Here is an 18,100-nt window from a genome sequence, read left to right as displayed (position 1 = left end):
CCACAAATTATCTGTATTTGGGCCGACCCCCATCTGAAAATATGTTGTTCCAGAGATTCATCCAGTGATTTACAGTAAGCAACAACACATGGTGATACATCACATACATAGAGATAGAACAATAGAACAACACATGGTGATACATCACATACATAGAGATAGAACAACACATGGTGATACATCACATACATAGAGATAGAACAATAGAACAACACATGGTGATACATCACATACATAGAGATAGAACAATAGAACACCACATGGTGATACATCACATACATAGAGATAGAACAATAGAACAACACATGGTGATACATCACATACATAGAGATAGAACAATAGAACACCACATGGTGATACATCACATACATAGAGATAGAACAATAGAACACATGGTGATACATCACATACATAGAGATAGAACAACACATGGTGATACATCACATACATAGAGATAGAACAATAGAACAACACATGGTGATACATCACATACATAGAGATAGAACAACACATGGTGATACATCACATACATAGAGATAGAACAATAGAACAACACATGGTGATACATCACATACATAGAAATAGAACACATGGTGATACATCACATACATAGAGATAGAACAATAGAACACATGGTGATACATCACATACATAGAGATAGAACAATAGAACAACACATGGTGATACATCACATACATAGATAGAACAATAGAACAACACATGGTGATACATCACATACATAGAGATAGAACAATAGAACAACACATGGTGATACATCACATACATAGAGATAGAACAATAGAACAACACATGGTGATACATCACATACATAGAGATAGAACAATAGAACAACACATGGTGATACATCACATACATAGAGATAGAACAATAGAACAACACATGGTGATACATCACATACATAGAGATAGAACAATAGAACAACACATGGTGATACATCACATACATAGAGATAGAACACCACATGGTGATACATCACATACATAGAGATAGAACAATAGAACAACACATGGTGATACATCACATACATAGAGATAGAACAATAGAACAACACATGATGATACATCACATACATAGAGATAGAACAACACATGGTGATACATCACATACATAGAGATAGAACAATAGAACAACACATGGTGATACATCACATACATAGAGATAGAACACCACATGGTGATACATCACATACATAGAGATAGAACAATAGAACAACACATGGTGATACATCACATACATAGAGATAGAACAATAGAACAACACATGGTGATACATCACATACATAGAGATAGAACAATAGAACAACACATGGTGATACATCACATACATAGAGATAGAACAACACATGGTGATACATCACATACATAGAGATACAACAACACATGGTGATACATCACATACATAGAGATAGAACAACACATGGTGATACATCACATACATAGAGATAGAACAATACATGGTGATACATCACATACATAGAGATAGAACAACACATGGTGATACATCACATACATAGAGATAGAACAATACATGGTGATACATCACATACATAGAGATAGAACAATACATGGTGATACATCACATACATAGAGATAGAACACCACATGGTGATACATCACATACATAGAGATAGAACACCACATGGTGATACATCACATACATAGAGATAGAACACCACATGGTGATACATCACATACATAGAGATAGAACACCACATGGTGATACATCACATACATAGAGATAGAACAATAGAACACCACATAGTGATACATCACATACATAGAGATAGAACAATAGAACAACACATGGTGATACATCACATACATAGAGATAGAACAACACATGGTGATACATCACATACATAGAGATAGAACACCACATGGTGATACATCACATACATAGAGATAGAACACCACATTGTGATACATCACATACATAGAGATAGAACAATAGAACAACACATGGTGATACATCACATACATAGAGATAGAACAACACATGGTGATACATCACACACATAGAGATAGAACACATGGTGATACATCACACACATAGAGATAGACCACCACATGGTGATACATCACATACATAGAGATAGAACAACACATGGTGATACATCACATACATAGAGATAGAACACCACATGGTGATACATCACATACATAGAGATAGAACACCACATGGTGATACATCACATACATAGAGATAGAACAATAGAACACCACATAGTGATACATCACATACATAGAGATAGAACAATAGAACAACACATGGTGATACATCACATACATAGAGATAGAACAACACATGGTGATACATCACATACATAGAGATAGAACACCACATGGTGATACATCACATACATAGAGATAGAACACCACATTGTGATACATCACATACATAGAGATAGAACAATAGAACAACACATGGTGATACATCACATACATAGAGATAGAACAACACATGGTGATACATCACACACATAGAGATAGAACACATGGTGATACATCACACACATAGAGATAGACCACCACATGGTGATACATCACATACATAGAGATAGAACAACACATGGTGATACATCACACACATAGAGATAGAACAACACATGGTGATACATCACATACATAGAGATAGAACAACACATGGTGATACATCACACACATAGAGATAGAACACCACATGGTGATACATCACATACATAGAGATAGAACAACACATGGTGATACATCACACACATAGAGATAGAACAACACATGGTGATACATCACATACATAGAGACAGAACAATAGAACAACACATGGTGATACATCACATACATAGAGATAGAACAATAGAACAACACATGGTGATACATCACATACATAGAGATAGAACAATAGAACAACACATGGTGATACATCACATACATAGAGATAGAACACCACATGGTGATACATCACATACATAGAGATAGAACAACACATGGTGATACATCACATACATAGAGACAGAACAACACATGGTGATACATCACATACATAGAGATAGAACAACACATGGTGATACATCACATACATAGATAGAACAACACATGGTGATACATCACATACATAGAGATAGAACAACACATGGTGATACATCACATACATAGAGATAGAACAACACATGGTGATACATCACATACATAGAGATAGAACAACACATGGTGATACATCACATACATAGAGATAGAACAACACATGGTGATACATCACATACATAGAGATAGAACAACACATGGTGATACATCACATACATAGAGATAGAACAATACATGGTGATACATCACATACATAGAGATAGAACAATACATGGTGATACATCACATACATAGAGATAGAACAATACATGGTGATACATCACATACATAGAGATAGAACAACACATGGTGATACATCACATACATAGAGATAGAACAACACATGGTGATACATCACATACATAGAGATAGAACAACACATGGTGATACATCACATACATAGAGATAGAACACCACATGGTGATACATCACATACATAGAGATAGAACAATAGAACACCACATAGTGATACATCACATACATAGAGACAGAACAATAGAACAACACATGGCGATACATCACATACATAGAGATAGAACAACACATGGTGATACATCACATACATAGAGATAGAACACCACATGGTGATACATCACATACATAGAGATAGAACACCACATGGTGATACATCACATACATAGAGATAGAACAATAGAACAACACATGGTGATACATCACACACAGAGATAGAACACATGGTGATACATCACATACATAGAGATAGAACAATAGAACAACACATGGTGATACATCACACACATAGAGATAGAACAACACATGGTGATACATCACACACATAGAGATAGAACACCACATGGTGATACATCACATACATAGAGATAGAACAACACATGGTGATACATCACACACAGAGATAGAACAACACATGGTGATACATCACACACATAGAAATAGAACAACACATGGTGATACATCACATACATAGAACACATGGTGATACATCACATACATAGAGATAGAACAACACATGGTGATACATCACATACATAGAGATAGAACAATAGAACAACACATGGTGATACATCACATACATAGAAATAGAACAATAGAACACCACATGGTGATACATCACATACATAGAGATAGCACAATAGAACAACACATGGTGATACATCACATACATAGAGATAGAACAACACATGGTGATACATCACATACATAGAAATAGAACAACACATGGTGATACATCACATACATAGAGATAGAACACATGGTGATACATCACATACATAGAGATAGAACACATGGTGATACATCACATACATAGAAATAGAACAACACATGGTGATACATCACATACATAGAGATAGAACAATAGAACAACACATGGTGATACATCACATACATAGAGATAGAACAATAGAACACCACATGGTGATACATCACATACATAGAGATAGAACAATAGAACACCACATGGTGATACATCACATACATAGAGATAGAACAATAGAACACCACATGGTGATACATCACATACATAGAGATAGAACAATAGAACACCACATGGTGATACATCACATACATAGAGATAGAACACATGGTGATACATCACATACATAGAAATAGAACAACACATGGTGATACATCACATACATAGAGATAGAACAATAGAACAACACATGGTGATACATCACATACATAGAGATAGAACAATAGAACACCACATGGTGATACATCACATACATAGAGATAGAACAATAGAACACCACATGGTGATACATCACATACATAGAGATAGAACAATAGAACACCACATGGTGATACATCACATACATAGAGATAGAACAACACATGGTGATACATCACATACATAGAGATAGAACAACACATGGTGATACATCACATACATAGAGATAGAACAACACATGGTGATACATCACATACATAGAGATAGAACAACACATGGTGATACATCACCATGTGGCCTGGCCAATCAGCAGCAGCTTCTAGGAGCAGCTTATAGCTTCTAGCTGCTGCTGATTGGCCAGGCCGTTTTGTGGCCGGGCATCAAGTCTGCCTGAGAGTTCCCAGATGGGAGCAGGAGGGGGGAACCCAGTGTACTCTCTGCTGCCCCATCTGGCTGAGTCAGGTTATCATCATAGTACACAACTGTGCAAAGCATGCTGCAGACAGGCTGCATATTGACATGGACTCTGTAGTGAACACAATATTTAGTCACTTTTCAGTATCTGCACACCGTACAGCCTTTGTGGAGGAGGAGTATCATGCTGTAGGGAGAAACGTACCCACAAGATGGTTGAGTCTGTGGCCTGCTGTCAACAGGCTACATGACAGCTGGGCAGCTATCAAGAGCTACTTTTTGTCACTGGGACAGAATCAGTGCCCAAAAGCACTGTGGCAGCTGCTTAAAAAGGATGAGCATGGTGAAGGGGAACCCCTTGAGCTACAGGTCTACCTGGCCTTCCTCAATAAGGTGTTGAAGAACCGTTGCTCTGTGGAACTCATCAAGAGTTAAATCCAAGTCAAGACACCAACTTTGAAAACAGTTGTAAGGACTTCTACAGCTATGCACTCAAGCTCTGAAAACAGTTGTAAGGACTTCTACAGCTATGCACTCAAGCTCTGAAAACAGTTGTAAGGACTTCTACAGCTATGCACTCAAGCTCTGAATACAGTTGTAAGGACTTCTACAGCTATGCACTCAAGCTCTGAATACAGTTGTAAGGACTTCTACAGCTATGCACTCAAGCTCTGAAAACAGTTGTAAGGACTTCTACAGCTATGCACTCAAGCTCTGAATACAGTTGTAAGGACTTCTACAGCTATGCACTCAAGCTCTGAATACAGTTGTAAGGACTTCTACAGCTATGCACTCAAGCTCTGAATACAGTTGTAAGGACTTCTACAGCTATGCACTCAAGCAAAAGGGCTTATTGGAAGCAGCACGCTCAAGCAGAAAGTATAAACCCAAGAAGAACATCTAAGGTAAGATAAACATTGTTTAAATAGTATATAGTAAAAGAGTTTATTGTGGGCTCTGGCCCGTCTGGTTTTAGATTTGAATGATGTGCTGCTATTCTTGTGTTTCACTCACTACCAGGTGCTTTCTATGGTGCTGAATGTGCATAGAGACCTGCCTATAGCTGCTGCTGTGATGGAGAAAACTGAGACAAAACCTAGCATAGCCTGTGTGGACAGACCTGCCTATAGCTGCTGCTGTGATGGAGAAAACTGAGACAAAACCTAGCATAGCCTGTGTGGACAGACCTGCCTATAGCTGCTGCTGTGATGGAGAAAACTGAGACAAAACCTAGCATAGCCTGTGTGGACAGACCTGCCTATAGCTGCTGCTGTGATGGAGAAAACTGAGACAAAACCTAGCATAGCCTGTGTGGACAGACCTGCCTATAGCTGCTGCTGTGATGGAGAAAACTGAGACAAAACCTAGCATAGCCTGTGTGGACAGACCTGCCTATAGCTGCTGCTGTGATGGAGAAAACTGAGACAAAACCTAGCATAGCCTGTGTGGACAGACCTGCCTATAGCTGCTGCTGTGATGGAGAAAACTGAGACAAAACCTAGCATAGCCTGTGTGGACAGACCTGCCTATAGCTGCTGCTGTGATGGAGAAAACTGAGACAAAACCTAGCATAGCCTGTGTGGACAGACCTGCCTATAGCTGCTGCTGTGATGGAGAAAACTGAGACAAAACCTAGCATAGCCTGTGTGGACAGACCTGCCTATAGCTGCTGCTGTGATGGAGAAAACTGAGACAAAACCTAGCATAGCCTGTGTGGACAGACCTGCCTATAGCTGGAGAAAACAGAGACAAAACCTAGCATAGCCTGTGTGGACAGACCTGCCTATAGCTGCTGCTGTGATGGAGAAAACAGAGACAAAACCTAGCATAGCCTGTGTGGACAGACCTGCCTATAGCTGCTGCTGTGATGGAGAAAACTGAGACAAAACCTAGCATAGCCTGTGTGGACAGACCTGCCTATAGCTGCTGCTGTGATGGAGAAAACTGAGACAAAACCTAGCATAGCCTGTGTGGACAGACCTGCCTATAGCTGGAGAAAACAGAGACAAAACCTAGCATAGCCTGTGTGGACAGACCTGCCTATAGCTGCTGCTGTGATGGAGAAAACAGAGACAAAACCTAGCATAGCCTGTGTGGACAGACCTGCCTATAGCTGCTGCTGTGATGGAGAAAACTGAGACAAAACCTAGCATAGCCTGTGTGGACAGACCTGCCTATAGCTGCTGCTGTGATGGAGAAAACAGAGACAAAACCTAGCATAGCCTGTGTGGACAGACCTGCCTATAGCTGGAGAAAACAGAGACAAAACCTAGCATAGCCTGTGTGGACAGACCTGCCTATAGCTGCTGCTGTGATGGAGAAAACAGAGACAAAACCTAGCATAGCCTGTGTGGACAGACCTGCCTATAGCTGCTGCTGTGATGGAGAAAACAGAGACAAAACCTAGCATAGCCTGTGTGGACAGACCTGCCTATAGCTGCTGCTGTGATGGAGAAAACAGAGACAAAACCTAGCATAGCCTGTGTGGACAGACCTGCCTATAGCTGCTGCTGTGATGGAGAAAACAGAGACAAAACCTAGCATAGCCTGTGTGGACAGACCTGCCTATAGCTGCTGCTGTGATGGAGAAAACAGAGACAAAACCTAGCATAGCCTGTGTGGACAGACCTGCCTATAGCTGCTGCTGTGATGGAGAAAACAGAGACAAAACCTAGCATAGCCTGTGTGGACAGACCTGCCTATAGCTGCTGCTGTGATGGAGAAAACAGAGACAAAACCTAGCATAGCCTGTGTGGACAGACCTGCCTATAGCTGCTGCTGTGATGGAGAAAACAGAGACAAAACCTAGCATAGCCTGTGTGGACAGACCTGCCTATAGCTGCTGCTGTGATGGAGAAAACAGAGACAAAACCTAGCATAGCCTGTGTGGACAGACCTGCCTATAGCTGCTGCTGTGATGGAGAAAACTGAGACAAAACCTAGCATAGCCTGTGTGGACAGACCTGCCTATAGCTGCTGCTGTGATGGAGAAAACAGAGACAAAACCTAGCATAGCCTGTGTGGACAGACCTGCCTATAGCTGCTGCTGTGATGGAGAAAACAGAGACAAAACCTAGCATAGCCTGTGTGGACAGACCTGCCTATAGCTGCTGCTGTGATGGAGAAAACAGAGACAAAACCTAGCATAGCCTGTGTGGACAGACCTGCCTATAGCTGCTGCTGTGATGGAGAAAACAGAGACAAAACCTAGCATAGCCTGTGTGGACAGACCTGCCTATAGCTGCTGCTGTGATGGAGAAAACTGAGACAAAACCTAGCATAGCCTGTGTGGACAGACCTGCCTATAGCTGCTGCTGTGATGGAGAAAACAGAGACAAAACCTAGCATAGCCTGTGTGGACAGACCTGCCTATAGCTGCTGCTGTGATGGAGAAAACTGAGACAAAACCTAGCATAGCCTGTGTGGACAGACCTGCCTATAGCTGCTGCTGTGATGGAGAAAACAGAGACAAAACCTAGCATAGCCTGTGTGGACAGACCTGCCTATAGCTGCTGCTGTGATGGAGAAAACTGAGACAAAACCTAGCATAGCCTGTGTGGACAGACCTGCCTATAGCTGCTGCTGTGATGGAGAAAACTGAGACAAAACCTAGCATAGCCTGTGTGGACAGACCTGCCTATAGCTGCTGCTGTGATGGAGAAAACTGAGACAAAACCTAGCATAGCCTGTGTGGACAGACCTGCCTATAGCTGCTGCTGTGATGGAGAAAACAGAGACAAAACCTAGCATAGCCTGTGTGGACAGACCTGCCTATAGCTGCTGCTGTGATGGAGAAAACTGAGACAAAACCTAGCATAGCCTGTGTGGACAGACCTGCCTATAGCTGCTGCTGTGATGGAGAAAACAGAGACAAAACCTAGCATAGCCTGTGTGGACAGACCTGCCTATAGCTGCTGCTGTGATGGAGAAAACTGAGACAAAACCTAGCATAGCCTGTGTGGACAGACCTGCCTATAGCTGCTGCTGTGATGGAGAAAACAGAGACAAAACCTAGCATAGCCTGTGTGGACAGACCTGCCTATAGCTGGAGAAAACAGAGACAAAACCTAGCATAGCCTGTGTGGACAGACCTGCCTATAGCTGCTGCTGTGATGGAGAAAACTGAGACAAAACCTAGCATAGCCTGTGTGGACAGACCTGCCTATAGCTGCTGCTGTGATGGAGAAAACAGAGACAAAACCTAGCATAGCCTGTGTGGACAGACCTGCCTATAGCTGCTGCTGTGATGGAGAAAACTGAGACAAAACCTAGCATAGCCTGTGTGGACAGACCTGCCTATAGCTGCTGCTGTGATGGAGAAAACAGAGACAAAACCTAGCATAGCCTGTGTGGACAGACCTGCCTATAGCTGCTGCTGTGATGGAGAAAACAGAGACAAAACCTAGCATAGCCTGTGTGGACAGACCTGCCTATAGCTGCTGCTGTGATGGAGAAAACTGAGACAAAACCTAGCATAGCCTGTGTGGACAGACCTGCCTATAGCTGCTGCTGTGATGGAGAAAACTGAGACAAAACCTAGCATAGCCTGTGTGGACAGACCTGCCTATAGCTGCTGCTGTGATGGAGAAAACTGAGACAAAACCTAGCATAGCCTGTGTGGACAGACCTGCCTATAGCTGCTGCTGTGATGGAGAAAACAGAGACAAAACCTAGCATAGCCTGTGCTGCTTAGGCTGTGGTGCTGCTATGGTGGACAAGTTTGTTAAGTTTACAATTGAATTTATTATATAAGTTGCCTCCAATGCTGACCAATTTTGATTATATTTCTGGTTTTATTTATTGTATCCATTGTCAGGCCTGTATTGCCTGTATAATTTCAAAATTGCAGTAGTTGGCTTTGTTAGGAGGAAGATATTTTGATAAAGTAAACATTTCTTTATTGGTTATTGGTTGTAATTCATGCCTTCACAATCAAATCAGAGCCCCTTTGTTGGTTGGTTCATGGTCCAGTTATATTGTCCAGTTGTAGTGTTTGTAGATTGTATTGTTCAGTAAATAGTTAATTGAAATGCATTTCTGTTTATTTTATTTGCATAATAGTTCCTTCTGTTATAGTTATCATCAGTCCTATTATGTGCTACTGAATGAAACCGATGGCAAAGCATAGTGATGCTACAGTATGTGATGACGTGAACACGGCGCGCACACAGCCTACAAAATATGGAATATACAATTGGATCTGGGTGTCTTTCAGCAACACTAACTCAAAGGTAGGAAGCAACTTTTCAATCTACTGCAGCTGTGTGGTGAAAATAAATGTTTTGCCTTAGTCTGGGAGTGGAGTTGCACTGCATGCGCAGCATGCGCCGTCCACCAACGCTGTATTAAAATACCGTAAGCTCGGAAATCTCACGGTATCAACACCGCGGCTGTTCCTGTCGCGGCATGCCTAGTCGTTACCTGGAGCAGCATCTGCACGCCCTAACCCTATTGGTCGTCACCTGGAGCAGCATCTGAACACTCTAACCCTATTGGTCGTCACCTGGAGCAGCATCTGAACACTCTAACCCTATTGGTCGTCACCTGGAGCAGCGTCTGCACGCCCTAACCCTATTGGTCGTCACCTGGAGCAGCATCTGAACACTCTAACCCTATTGGTCGTTACCTGGAGCAGCGTCTGCACGCTCTAACCCTATTGGTCGTTACCTGGAGCAGCATCTGAACACTCTAACCCTATTGGTCGTCACCTGGAGCAGCATCTGAACACACTAACCCTATTGGTCGTCACCTGGAGCAGCGTCTGCACGCTCTAACCCTATTGGTCGTCACCTGGAGCAGCGTCTGCACGCTCTAACCCTATTGGTCGTCACCTGGAGCAGCGTCTGCACGCCCTAACCCTATTGGTCGTCACCTGGAGCAGCGTCTGCACGCCCTAACCCTATTGGTCGTCACCTGGAGCAGCGTCTGCACGCTCTAACCCTATTGGTCGTTACCTGGAGCAGCGTCTGCACGCGCTCGAAGGGCGTCAGCACGGCCTCGGCGGTCCCCGCGGCGGCCGCGGCGAAGCTCCTCGTGGCGATGTCGGGCACGGCCAGGCCGCTGGCCGCCGCCCGGTCCAGCAGGACGCGGCTGAAGTCCTCGTAGAGGCCGAACATGATGGCCACCGTGGTGCTCTTCTGGAGGAGGGGCGGCAGCAGGCCGCGGTACAGACGACCCACACCGTCCGCGCCCAGCTGGCGGAGGGCCTCCCGGGCCGTGACGCCATGGAGCTGCTGGCGGAACAGCACCTGGAACATTGATTGATTGATTGGACAGTTAGGTTAATCCATTTTGGCCTGACCTCGAAATTTAAAAAAAATAAATCTTCTAAATCCTCCAGTTTTCTGAAATCAATATTTTCACAATTTTTTCAAAAAATAGCAGATCTGCTATTTATCCAATAGCTAAATTATAACATAATGTTTAAAACACCAAAAGGGGTTCCTGCCCAGAATGGGTACTGTAATTCTGCAAACTGTTAATACATTCATAAATCTTTACATAGATGGTGCATTACATTCACACACACACATTCACACACCTTTACATAGATGGTGCATTACATTCACACACACACATTCACACACCTTTACATAGATGGTGCATTACATTCACAGACACACATTCACACACCTTTACATAGATTGTGCATTACATTCACACACACATTCACACACCTTTACATAGATTGTGCATTACATTCACACACACATTCACACACCTTTACACATATTGTGCATTACATTCACACACACACATTCACACACCGATGGCGGCGGAAACCATGCAAGGCACCAACCTGCACATCAGGAGCAATCAGAGGTTCAGAGTCTTGCTCAAGGACACTTCCACACCGACTCTGGGGGAGCAAACAGGGGGGTTCGAACCGGCAACCTTGCGGTTACCATCCGGCCACTCTACCGCTGAGCCACCGCCGCACCGGGAAGGCAGGGCTTAAACCATTTAGACCTGAGGACGATTCTACAAATACCTTCTAAATCCTGACAGTTTTCTGAACCACTGACATGTTTCTGTGTCAGTGGTTCTCACAGGGTTAAAACCCATGTTTCTGTGTCAGTGGTTCTCACAGGGTTAAAACCCATGTTTCTGTGTCAGTGGTTCTCACAGGGTTAAACTCTATGTTTCTATGTCAGTGGTTCTCACAGGGTTAAACCCCATGTTTCTGTGTCAGTGGTTCTCACAGGGTTAAACCCTATGTTTCTGTGTCAGTGGTTCTCACAGGGTTAAACCCCATGTTTCTGTGTCAGTGGTTCTCACAGGGTTAAACCCCATGTTTCTGTGTCAGTGGTTCTCACAGGGTTAAACCCCATGTTTCTGTGTCAGTGGTTCTCACAGGGTTAAACCCCATGTTTCTGTGTCAGTGGTTCTCACAGGGTTAAACCCCATGTTTCTGTGTCAGTGGTTCTCACAGGGTTAAACCCCATGTTTCTGTGTCAGTGGTTCTCACAGGGTTAAACCCTATGTTTCTGTGTCAGTGGTTCTCACAGGGTTAAAACCCATGTTTCTATGTCAGTGGTTCTCACAGGGTTAAACCCTATGTTTCTGTCAGTGGTTCTCACAGGGTTAAACCCATGTTTCTGTGTCAGTGGTTCTCACAGGGTTAAACCCTATGTTTCTATGTCAGTGGTTCTCACAGGGTTAAACCCTATGTTTCTGTGTCAGTGGTTCTCACAGGGTTAAACCCTATGTTTCTATGTCAGTGGTTCTCACAGGGTTAAACCTCATGTTTCTGTGTCAGTGGTTCTCACAGGGTTAAACCCATGTTTCTGTGTCAGTGGTTCTCACAGGGTTAAAACCCATGTTTCTATGTCAGTGGTTCTCACAGGGTTAAACCCTATGTTGCTATGTCAGTGGTTCTCACAGAGTTAAACCCTATGTTGCTATGTCAGTGGTTCTCACAGAGTTAAACCCTATGTTGCTATGTCAGTGGTTCTCACAGAGTTAAACCCTATGTTGCTATGTCAGTGGTTCTCAAACATTTTCATGTCAAGGACCCAAAAAAATGATATGTAATCGGCCACCGACCCCCATCTGAAAATATGTTGTTCCAGGGACCCCCCGCCCCCCCCCCCCCCCAAGAAGCAAAGATTTGAGTTAAAAAAGAAAATATATATATTGAAAGATTTGCGAGACGTTTTCACGATTTTTCAAAAATAGCAGATCTACAAGCTCGTAGAAACGAACGTTGAAACTAACTTAAAACGGGACCAACGTTTTTTTTTTTTTTTTTTTAATAGTCTCTTTTTTTATAATTTTTATCCCACGCTTTTGTAACCCATTTTTCACCCCTGTGTCAATTATCTAATGTGATCCTGGGCTCTACACACCCTCCGCCAACCTGGGGAGAGCAACAGAATTGAACTCATGCTTCCTTCATGCCTGAGTGTCCAAGTTGCTCCTTTACACCTGACAGGGGGGAGTTTCCCTGGTTGGACGTAGCGCGTGGAAGGAACACGTTATTCCAACCAGTTCCTTTCCCCTCCATCAGGTGCCCCGGCTGGCCAGGGGGAGGCAGTTTAGAGACCAGGATTACTGCATGTTTTTTGTGAGGGTACCTACCCTAGGGGACACGGGGAGAACATGTGAGGGTACCTACCCTAGGGGACACAGGGAGAGCATGTGAGGGTACCTACCCTAGGGGACACGGGGAGAACATGTGAGGGTACCTACCCTAGGGGACACGGGGAGAACATGTGAGGGTACCTACCCTAGGGGACACAGGGAGAACATGTGAGGGTACCTACCCTAGGGGACACGGGGAGAACATGTGAGGGTGCCTACCCTAGGGGACACGGGGAGAGCATGTGAGGGTACCTACCCTAGGGGACACGGGGAGAACATGTGAGGGTACCTACCCTAGGGGACACGGGGAGAACATGTGAGGGTGCCTACCCTAGGGGACACGGGGAGAGCATGTGAGGGTACCTACCCTAGGAGACACGGGGAGAACATGTGAGGGTGCCTACCCTAGGGGACACGGGGAGAGCATGTGAGGGTACCTACCCTAGGGGACACGGAGAGAACATGTGAGGGTACCTACCCTAGGGGACACGGGGAGAACATGTGAGGGTACCTACCCTAGGGGACACGGGGAGAACATGCAAACTCCACACAGAAAGGCCCTTTCGCCGACCCCGTTAAATAGTCTTTCTGTCAGCAGCCCTACCTTCTGCAGAGGGAAGGTCACCACGATGTTGGTGAAGGCAGCGATGGAACCACACACGTAGTGCTTCCCCTGAGGACCCAGCAGGGGGCCCACCAGGCCCCCCTGCTTAGGGGGACCCACCACCAGGCCCCCCTGCTTAGGGGGCCCCACCAGGCCCCCTCCTCCCTGATGGGGTCCTGGCTCAGCGTCCATGGGGCCCACCAGAACCCCTCTCCCTCTCCCACCCTGATGGGGGCCTGGCTCTGGGTCCATGGTGCTCACAGCCATGGTCCAGGTCCTAGGACAACCACAGCTCCATCAGGGGGCACTGTGGAGGTCAGAGGTCAGCTCTGTGGAGGTCAGGAGGTCACAGGCTCTGTGGAGATAAGATAGGTACCGTTATCATCAGTCACCCCGAGAGAGAGAGAGACACAGACAGACAGACGGCACAAGAGATTTTTATGGGATGAATCTAGAGTTGCAATACCCTCCATTGACTCCCCACTCATCCAAATTGCGTTTGCGATCTGCTTGTATTAGACGTTAAACTCACCAACATTGCAGCTCTAGGCCAAACTTGAATTATCCTCTTTTTTTTCTAAGTGTTGGAGTTTGGAAGCACTCGTTTTTATTAACGGGTCGCGCTGCTGCCTCCTGCATTATGTGCAAATGCGAAACAGGTGGTACACAGGGCCGTTCAGTGACTTACGACGAGCGCTTCCAAACTCCAGCACAGAATGTCTTGACAGAAAGTATCTCATAACAACATGTCTACGGTGGATTTTTATGAAACAAAAGCCTGGCAGATTGAAAGAGGATAATTCAAGCTTGGCCTAGAGCTGCAATGTTGGCGAGTTTAACGTTGTTTAATACAAGCAGATCACAAACACAATGTGGATGAGTAGGGAGTCAATGGAGGGTATTGGTGATGAGTAGGGAGTCAATGGAGGGTATTGGTGGTGAGTAGGGAGTCAATGGAGGGTATTGGTGGTGAGTAGGGAGTCAATGGAGGGTATTGGTGATGAGTGGGGAGTCAATGGAGGGTATTGGTGGTGAGTGGGGAGTCAATGGAGGGTATTGGTGGTGAGTGGGGAGTCAATGGAGGGTATTGGTGGTGAGTGGGGAGTCAATGGAGGGTATTGGTGATGAGTGGGGAGTCAATGGATGGTATTGGTGATGAGTGGGGAGTCAATGGAGGGTATTGGTGATGAGTGGGGAGTCAATGGAGGGTATTGGTGGTGAGTGGGGAGTCAATGGAGGGAGGGTATTGGTGGTGAGTAGGGAGTCAATGGAGGGTATTGGTGATGAGTGGGGAGTCAATGGAGGGTATTGGTGGTGAGTGGGGAGTCAATGGAGGGTATTGGTGGTGAGTGGGGAGTCAATGGAGGGTATTGGTGGTGAGTAGGGAGTCAATGGAGGGTATTGGTGATGAGTAGGGAGTCAATGGAGGGTATTGGTGGTGAGTAGGGAGTCAATGGAGGGTATTGGTGATGAGTAGGGAGTCAATGGAGGGTATTGGTGATGAGTAGGGAGTCAATGGAGGGTATTGGTGATGAGTGGGGAGTCAATGGAGGGTATTGGTTGTGAGTGGGGAGTCAATGGAGGGTATTGGTGGTGAGTAGGGAGTCAATGGAGGGTATTGGTGATGAGTGGGGAGTCAATGGAGGGTATTGGTGATGAGTAGGGAGTCAATGGAGGGTATTGGTGATGAGTAGGGAGTCAATGGAGGGTATTGGTGATGAGTAGGGAGTCAATGGAGGGTATTGGTGATGAGTAGGGAGTCAATGGAGGGTATTGGTGATGAGTAGGGAGTCAATGGAGGGTATTGGTGGTGAGTAGGGAGTCAATGGAGGGTATTGGTGATGAGTAGGGAGTCAATGGAGGGTATTGGTGATGAGTAGGGAGTCAATGGAGGGTATTGGTGATGAGTAGGGAGTCAATGGAGGGTATTGGTGATGAGTAGGGAGTCAATGGAGGGTATTGGTGATGAGTAGGGAGTCAATGGAGGGTATTGGTGGTGAGTAGGGAGTCAATGGAGGGTATTGGTGATGAGTAGGGAGTCAATGGAGGGTATTGGTGATGAGTAGGGAGTCAATGGTGGGTATTGGTGATGAGTAGGGAGTCAATGGAGGGTATTGGTGATGAGTAGGGAGTCAATGGAGGGTATTGCAACTCTAGATTCATCCCATTATAAAAAACAATCTACAGTTGCAAATTGCGGCTAGCAGACATACAGACAGGACACACAGGTCCACAATCCCAATAATTAAGGATCTATTTTCATAATTTATACACAGACACACAAAACTGGCCCCCGTAAAATCTGAAGCCCCCCCCCACCCCCCCCACTGTATATGTTCCTTTTCCCTTTTTACCTCCTTTATGATGAAGTCCTGTTTTATTTGGCTATATAGAAGTGTCTATTTGTATGTCTAAATGTTTTGATGAATTGAACAAGGTGGACCCTCTTGTAAACAAGTGTAATGCTTTATGGTGTCGTCCACTCAGTTAACAGCCTTTGAGTTGTGCTTGAAATGTACTGTAATTCTGCAAACTGTTAATACATAAATAAATCCACACACACACACACACACACACACACACACACACACACACACACACACACACACTAAAATAACTAACAGACACTAACAGACTAACAGCTACGTAGCATAGCAGTAGCTACATGCTAACCTCATACACACACACAGCAGAGCAACACGCCCATACACACACACACATACATTGATTGATTGAAGAATTTATTAACAGTTTGCAGAATTACAGTACATTTCAAGCACAAACTCAATACAAAGGCTGTTAACTGTGAGTGGACGACCCAATTAAGCATTACACTTGTTTCCAATAGGGTCCACCATGTTCAAATCATCAAAACATTTAGAGACGTACAAATAGACACTTCTATAGACAGAACAGGAATTCATCATAAAGGAGGTAAAAAGGGAAAAGAAGGGGGGGGCGGTGGGGGGGATTCACGTTCAGCTCCGTTAATTTGTTTGTTTTCCTTGGAGGAGCTGCGTTGGGTCCCCAAGTTGGCTCAGTGGCCATACCTTGAGTTGGCAAACACACTTAGCATGGGTGCTAACAAACAGGCTAACAGCTGTCATGTGTGTGTGTGTGTGTGTGTGTGTGTGTTAGTTCGTGCTAACACGCAAACAGATGTCATGTGTGTGTACGTGTGCTAACATGCTAACAGATGTCATGTGTGTGTACGTGTGCTAACATGCTAACAGATGTCATGTGTGTGTACGTGTGCTAACATGCTAACAGATGTCATGTGTGTGTACGTGTGCTAACATGCTAACAGATGTCATGTGTGTGTACGTGTGTGCTAACCTGTATCTTCAGTGTTGTCCTCCAGCCTAATAATGACCTCATCCATCCACTCATTAACACGTCATTAATTAGTGTATATTAATTAATGAATGACTCCTGGACGTCAGGTTGTCACAGACTGACATCAGTGGAGGTCGCGAGCTCGCTCTGACAGCACTGTTCTTTTGGCAAATCTAAGTGAGCAAATATAAGACTTCCGGGGGACGATCTCTTCAAAATAAGAGTACCCTCTAGAGTATTGAAAAAAAGATTAATTTGCACATTAAAACTATAAATTAAGCATTTAAACGATGCTATAGGACACACATTATGTTTCTGTGTAAAAATAAGTAATAAGTAATATTTCTGTGTAAAGATAAGTAATTAAAAAGTTATCTAAATGGATAAATGCTA

General features: G+C 44.3%; 1 protein-coding gene across 1 annotated transcript in view; it reads right to left on the bottom strand.

Moving 5' to 3' along the window:
• The window catches only part of LOC306918501 (mitochondrial nicotinamide adenine dinucleotide transporter SLC25A51-like), a 19,519-nt gene extending 1,674 nt beyond the window's left edge, over positions 1-17,845 (bottom strand). The window contains exons 1-3 of the mRNA XM_079531403.1: positions 17,708-17,845; positions 14,372-14,726; positions 11,139-11,432 (exon numbers count right to left, since the gene is read on the bottom strand). Of these exons, the coding sequence (XP_079387529.1) occupies positions 11,139-11,432; positions 14,372-14,638 (561 nt within the window). The 5' untranslated portion in view covers positions 14,639-14,726; positions 17,708-17,845. The remainder of the gene's footprint in view (positions 1-11,138; positions 11,433-14,371; positions 14,727-17,707) is intronic.
• Between the last annotated feature and the right edge of the window lie 255 nt (positions 17,846-18,100).

Source organism: Electrona antarctica (genome assembly GCF_951216825.1).
Source record: "Electrona antarctica genome assembly, contig: scaffold_78, whole genome shotgun sequence".
NCBI lineage: Eukaryota > Metazoa > Chordata > Actinopteri > Myctophiformes > Myctophidae > Electrona > Electrona antarctica.
Note: the sequence above shows the minus strand (reverse complement) of the source record. Positions and strands in the feature narration are given on the sequence as shown.